Here is a 7,427-nt window from a genome sequence, read left to right as displayed (position 1 = left end):
CATCCCGTGGGTGGCGTCACAAACTCAAACACGGCTCTGGCCGTACACCTACCTACCACCCCCCTACGTAGCGCCAGCATCCTTTCAGAGCGAAATGACCCCGGGTACAGAGGTGCTCGAGCCACCCACCAACGAGCCCGGATCCGAGCGGCTCGGCTCGGTACATTTGCTCCATGCTCTGTTTGCCCCGTGCTCTGTTTGTTTGCCCCGTGTATGCCCCATGCTCTGTATGCCCTGTGCTCTGTTTGTTTGCCCCGTGCTCTGTTTGTTTGCCCCGTGCTGGCACTGTCCCCCACACCTTGGCACAGCCGCACACAGTTTAAAAATAAAAAAACCTCACCGTTCAGCACCCACTCCACCGCTGCGCGCTACTGGGTCCTCAGTCAGTTCAGTTCCCGTGCGGCCACAAGACGCCAGCGCCTCCTACCGATGCTCCTCCGTCTCCTAGGCAACAGGCTGCGGCTCAGGAGAGGGGAGTGTCAGAGGGAGGAGAAATGTCTCCTCTGCTAAACACAACTTTGAACTGCTGGCGCGATCACACCAACAGTTCAAAATGGCTGAATGTGGGGACAGCGCACGTACCAGCACAAAGGGCTCAGCGTGCCCAGTCTGGCACGCATGCCATAGGTTCGCCTTCACTGGTCTATGACATTCCCTGGGTCACATGAGGTGTCTGTGCTAAATTTTGTGATTGTAAATGCGACGGTGCGGATTTCTTTAGTGGACACACACACACACACACACACACACACACACACACACACACACACACACATACATATATATATATATATATATATATATATATATATATATATATACATACATACATACATACATACATACATACATACATACACATATATATACACATACACATACATACACACATACGTACATGCATATATACATACATTCACACACACACATCCACTCAGCTTTATATGGGATATACTAAAAAGAATGATAATAACAACTTATTAGGTGAATATTATGTAGATGTATAAAAGGTTTCTTTGGCAAGTTACACATGGAATGATCATTATATATGAGCATTATAGGTGTGCAATGATCAGGAAATATATGTAGATAATAGGAAAATGACCGTAATATACACCTGGTTATATGGGATATGCGTTCATTTTCATTTTTTCATTCTTTGTAGCCCTGAGACTACCCGTACAATGGTGGGGCAGTTGGATCTGTGGATCTGGGTGGGAATGGAAACACTGATACATCTGTACTGGGTTACTTTATCTAAAGGTACTGCGCCTGCGCCAATAAAATGGGAATCCCCGTGCAGGCTGATGTCAGAGTCCCGCTTCACACTGCCCGCACAGCGTCCCCTCCGCGGCCGTTACCTAAGCAACCGGCGGAAATGTTAGACTCAATTGTTTCATTCTACAGTTTCCAGAAGGCAGCGGCGTCCTTACGTCACGTCTTCCAGCCTATAGGAGGCTGCCGTTATATTAAATGGGCGGGGTTAACAGCTTGAGCGCTGGAACGCATGGAAAACGGAAGCGGAAGAACGGGAACTGTCACTTGTGGCGCGTGATAGCCGGCAAAATGGAGGTGCGGGAGCAGGCGGCGCTGTGCTGTATAGAGGCAGAGTATGGGCGTGTGTGACGCTCTGTGCGCACCTGACGTTATCACCTTCCAGTCCTAGTACAGCACGTTGTGGTGAAAGTCCCCATCTGGAGCACGTGACTGTTCATACCGTGTACCTGGACTAGTCATGGACAGGTCCTCTGTGGCCAAAGTGGGGGCAGTAGCCAGTGCCAGCATGTGTGCCCTGGTAGCCGGAGTGGTGCTGGCACAATACATATTCACAGTGAAGAAGAAGACTGGAAGGAAAACAAAGATCATAGAGATGGTGAGTAGTACGCTGCTTGGATTGGGGAGCGGCAAGTCGTCCTGGAGGGGCGAGAGAGCGGCGGGCCGTCCTGGAGGGGCGAGAGAGCGGCGGGCCGTCCTGGAGGGGCGAGAGCGCGGGGGGCCGTCCTGGAGGGGCGAGAGCGCGGGGGGCCGTCCTGGAGGGGTGAGAGCTCGGGGGGCCGTCCCGGAGGGGCGATTGGGCGTGGGGGCCGTCCCCGGAGGGGCGATTGGGCGTGGGGGCCGTCCCCGGAGGGGCGATTGGGCGTGGGGGCCGTCCCCGGAGTGGTGCATGTGTCGCACCCCCAGGGTTATGGGGTAATCTGTCCCGGGGCCTGGTTTCACTGGGAAGTGTCGCGGGTGTAATGGCCGGTGCTCGGTTCCGTGACCCTAGGGGGGTCGCTTTTCAAAGTGGGATTATTTACAGGATCATTGATAAGTTTTTGCTGTGATGCCACTTGCGGGTTGCGGCTATATGGACTGTGCAGCACCGGCTCCGTCTCTCACTGCTGGGGCTGATGTTAATGGCAGCCTGGTTGTTGCGGCCCTTTACAAGTAGGGCCAGGCCCCAAGGGATAGAAGATGGTGGTTGTTTATGTCGCTTAATAATACGGGGGCGCAGACGGAATGTAGGCCACACAAGGGATTGCAGTGTAACTGATTCTTTATTTAGAGATATTGCTGGCAAACCGATGGAGGCTGGTCCTCACCAGGTGTCCCCTTAGTTCCAGTGCCGGTGTGGTGACATCGTGGCTTACATCCCCTGCTCCTGTCTCTGGTGGGTCCCCATGGCTTGGAGCGTCTGGGGTCCCCTCCTTGTTGTCGTTCAGTCTTAGTCCATACGGCAGGTAACTTAAACCCTGTTGGGTCAGATCTCTGTTCTCGTTCCCAGGTGCTCCCGTTACTGTGCCATGGACTTTACGGTCGGTGAGGTTCTGGATGGTCCCCTCACCGTGCAGATTTTTATCATGTCTGCCTGGGGCGTTTTCCTGACCTAGGGCTCTGCATCCCGTCGGTGCTATGGTTCCGAGAGTACTCCACCGTACTCCCTCAACAACCACACGCCTGAGCCTGACAGGTCACTGCTACTCTCCCGTCAGTACCGTTATGTCCAGCACTTGAAGATATAGTAACCCAATTCCACGAAATTCACGGACTTGATAAAAACATTATTGATTTTATTGGTGTACAAATAGTCATTGCATCTTACGCGTTTCAAGCCGAACAAGGGCTCTTATAGGATAACATTATGCTATTAGTATGAGCCCTTGTTCGGCTTGAAACGCGTAAGTCGCAATGATTTTAATTATTTGTATACCAATAAAATCAATGTTTTTATCAAGTCCGTGAATTTCGTGGAATTGGGATACTATATCTTCAAGTGCTGGATGAAACATTTTTTCTTTATTTATCCCGGGATCCGGCCCGCTGACTGTCCGTGCACTGATCTCTAAAACCGGCCACAGCAAACCTAGAGGTGAGCTGATCCAAAAAATGTTCTTTGTTTTACCGTTATGTCCGTCTCCTCTCACCTCCACTTACTGACTGTCTGGCCCCTCCCCCCTGGTTGTCGTCTAGTGGACTGGAGCGGTTCCACCCCTAGGTGGCCATCCATTGGGTCCAACCCTAGCCCGTCACCAGTTTTTTTGGGGGGGACAGGGATTATATGAATGTTTTGGTGTTACCAGCACTGGTCTTCTGGGTCCCTGGGGGTAGGCGCTGCATCTCTGACAGGATGCAGTTCCCTGTAGCTCCTGATGGCTCAGGGGCGCTACACATGCGGCTTGTGACCTGCCGCAGGTGGCTCGCTGATCCATGGCCATTTATGCTTCACAGTGGATTGCTAACTGTGCACTGGGTAAAATCTGTGGAAATCTGCGCCATTTCTTTCACTAAATCTGCAGCACTTTTTGCTGTTGATTTGCAGATTTCTCACTAGTGGACTCTCCACTGTGGATAAATACACAGGCCAGAGCGTGCTCGTCACTGCAGATGGGCCACGCAGAGGTCATTGTTATGATCTGGTAACCATGGACGATCATGAAAAATCCCATTAATTAGGGAAAAAACAAAACCACAAGAGTAGTTGGAAACTGAGCTGACCGCAATCCCCTATCTATCAGACAACACGAGAAGTGGGATGTACATAAGGCTATGTGCCCATGTGTGTGCGCTCTGCACCGCAGCGTAAAAGTCACTGCATGTCCGCTTCAGAGCGCAGCTGAAAAGCTCCGTTCTGAAACTTTGGTGACTGCAGAATTCGTGCGCTCTGGATGCTGCCTCTCCCTATAGACAGAATGGAGACAGCATGCAAAGCGCACGAAAGAAGTGACCTGTTGCTTTTTAGAACGCAGCAATTTTGCAGCATGCAAATCGCTGCTTTGTAAAATGCCACGTGGGCATGGATTATGCACAATCTTCATAGATTCTGCTGGGGACGCAGGACGCATGTAGTTACGCTGCAGTGCAATACGCAGCGTACCTGCATGAAAATATGCAACGTGGGCACATAGCTTAACACACCTAGACACCTCATCACTGCCGGAGAAACTTGCTACACCTCAAAGATAGAAATGAGAAATCCTAACTTGCCTCAGAGCAGTCCCCAAAGGAATAGCAAGCCCCCAACATGCAACAACGTTTATGTAAGAAAACACAATACACAGAAAATATAGATCAGCAAAGGTGAGGCCCGACATGCTAGATAGGACAGGACAGGTAACTGATTGCGGCCAGCAAAAAAACCTGCAAAAAATACCAAACTCCTGATAGGAAAAGATCTGAGAACACACTGTCTTCCCTCCCCTTCCCCCCAGGAAATTCCTTCACAATGCAGGAGTCCTACCCTCAGTCTTATATCATGTACAATTTGTGTCGGGCATCCCTGAGCAAGGGGTGCTTAGTTGATGGCATAGATGGAGATGGGTTTAGTCAACATAGTGCAGGTAAGCCCATGAGTCTTTACAAACACAGCATCCATGCTGACCGCTGCTCCACTGTCCACAAACACAGAAATTTTCTCAGTCCTGCTCTCTTGCACCACCTCTGCTGTCAGGACAAACCGAGAATTACATGTAAAAACAAACACACACTCCGATTGTCCACCGCAAAGGGTCCACTGAGCCCCAGTTGTTTCTCTTTGCTTTGGAATAAAGGGACAGACTCCAATAAAAAAAAAAAACAAAACTCAGAGGTTTCATAATTAACCAAGGCATCCTTTAACCTCTCTGAAAGTCCCTGGCAAAACTGGCGTCTAAGGGCCGCGTCATTCCACTTGGAGTCGGTTGCCCATCTTCGAAATTCAGAGCAATAAGTCTCCACCGACCGACTCACCAGCTAGATGCAACTCAGCTTGGATTTCGCCAAAGAAACTCAGTCAGGATTATCATAGACGAGACCCAAGGCGTCAAAAAATCCATCTACTTACCAGAGGTAACTTGAGCCATGTGGCAAAGAGAGCGCGCAGGATTGTGGATCCCCCTGTAAAGGCCACTTTACACGCAACGACGTCGCTAACGAGATGTTGTTGGGGTCACAGAATTCGTGACGCACATCCGGCCTCATTAGCAACGTTGTTGCGTGTGAAACGCAGGAACGACCGTTAACGATCAAAAATACTCACCATATCTTTGATCGTTGACACGTCGTTCTAATCGCAAATATCGTTGCAGCTGCAGGTATGATGTTGTTCGTCGTTCCTGCGGCAGCACACATCGCTATGTGTCACACCGCAGGAACAAGGAACATCACCGTACCTGCAGCCGCCGGCAATAAGGAAGGAAGGAGGTGGGCGGGATGTTCGGCCTGCTCATCTCCGCCCCTCCGCTTCAATTGGGCGGCCGCTTAGTGACGCAGCTGTGACAGCGCACGGACCACCCCCTTAGAAAGGAGGCGGTTCGCCGGCAACAGCGACGTCGCTAGGCAGGTAAGAGATGTTGTGCGCCACGGGCAGCGAATTGCCCGTGATGCACACCCGACGGGGGCGGGTGTTTTCACCAGCGACATCGCTAGCGATGTCTATGTGTGTAAAGTGCCCTTAACAGCAAGAACACAATCCCCACTTGCTGCTCCTCCTCCCCAGAGGAGCAAGGGCGTAGCCTAAAGTACAATCTACACACCTCCTTGAACACCAAGTATTTGACTACCCCCTGCAAACCTGTGTAGGAGAGCAGTCTTGGGCTTTGGCTGGGCGGCCATAGCTGCAGAATCTCCAAAATTGGGAGTTTGCCACTGCTGCTGAACAGCTAACTTAAGGTCTACTATCTCAAGGAACAGACCCTGACGCCGCTGAGCCAGAACAGTGATGGAATCCATGGAGGGGGGGACAACCTGTGTCGTCAGGTGTGATTTATTTTAATGCAGCTGTTGATCATGTCACACTAGGTAATGGGAAGTAACGAGTGAAAGGAAAAACCTTGTGTCTGGAGAAGAGGGAGATAGTGACCCTTGACCAAGCCTACCGATGGGCCCCGGCTTCCCTTACCACCCTAGATAGGTTCTGCACCTATGAGCTGAGCGACACCTGTCACTGGATGACCCTGAAGTAGGCCCTAATTAGCGAGCGCTTAGTGAACCTCAGTAAGCACTAAAGAAGACCCACTGATAACAAACGGGGAAAGTGAACTAATAACTTATCTCCAGATGATCTGTGAGCGGAACTGCAACAACCACAAAGACTCTCCAGATATATGCAAGCCGACTGCCCATTAGACCGGACCACCCTGTACGTGAGTGCAATAAAAGATCGCCATAGACACTTATATACAGCATTCTAGAATACTGTATATAAGAGCTAATATGCTTAGATAGTTAAAGGGAAACTCCGAATTACTGAGCTCTTTAACTGGATTGTCCTTCTAGGTAGCTCCTGCTCTAAATGCAGTCTCACCAGTAATAAGCTTATTGCTATGGGTCAGGCAGTAGTGGTTTCCAGTGAATGGCGGTTATGCCGTGGTAATCTCTAGTGCCCACTAAGTTCCTTCTTCCCCGTTTGTCAATATAAGTGTACTGAATTTCAGAACTAAACTAGTGCTGCCACCCCTTCAGTCTGTGAATTGATCACCAACCACTTTACATATAGCCAAGATATATTACTTTTTATCATTTTATGAAGCGGGAAACCCCTTGAAGATGTCATCAGACCCAGCCATATATGTACACAACTTGAAGTAGATAATTTAGCTCTGATAAGTATGGTGTGATTACCTTGTGTATCCATTCCCCAATGACCCCAATCCTTTATGATCACTGAGCATATTATAAGTACAGCTATAATATACCAGATCTTAGGATCTCATTCTTGAACTGGAGCCTTCTGGCAAGGTTTTGCTATGTAATCTGAGAGCAACATGGGCTAGGGATGGAGACCCTTATTCCAGCGATGTCACGTAGTTTACTGGGTGCATCAGCTATGATGTAAGTTTTCTCTGCTGCAGATGTAGTCTAGAGATCAGTTGTTGAGCTATGTATAACCCCACCCACACCACAGCTTTCTGTGTACATTGTATAATAACAGAGAGCTGCTGATTAGTGCTGGGGTGTGGCTGGACTAAGGG

At 49.9% G+C, this 7,427-nt stretch overlaps 1 protein-coding gene across 1 annotated transcript in view; it reads left to right on the top strand.

Moving 5' to 3' along the window:
• The first annotated feature begins 1,527 nt into the window (after positions 1–1,527).
• NT5C3A (5'-nucleotidase, cytosolic IIIA) overlaps positions 1,528–7,427 on the top strand; it is a 39,006-nt gene continuing 33,106 nt past the window's right edge. Inside the window, exon 1 of the mRNA XM_075316126.1 lies at positions 1,528–1,873. Within this exon, the coding sequence (XP_075172241.1) occupies positions 1,736–1,873 (138 nt within the window). The 5' untranslated portion in view covers positions 1,528–1,735. The remainder of the gene's footprint in view (positions 1,874–7,427) is intronic.

This window comes from Anomaloglossus baeobatrachus, chromosome 6 (genome assembly GCF_048569485.1).
Source record: "Anomaloglossus baeobatrachus isolate aAnoBae1 chromosome 6, aAnoBae1.hap1, whole genome shotgun sequence".
Taxonomy (NCBI): Eukaryota; Metazoa; Chordata; class Amphibia; order Anura; family Aromobatidae; genus Anomaloglossus; species Anomaloglossus baeobatrachus.
This window is presented reverse-complemented; position numbering and strand designations above follow the sequence as displayed.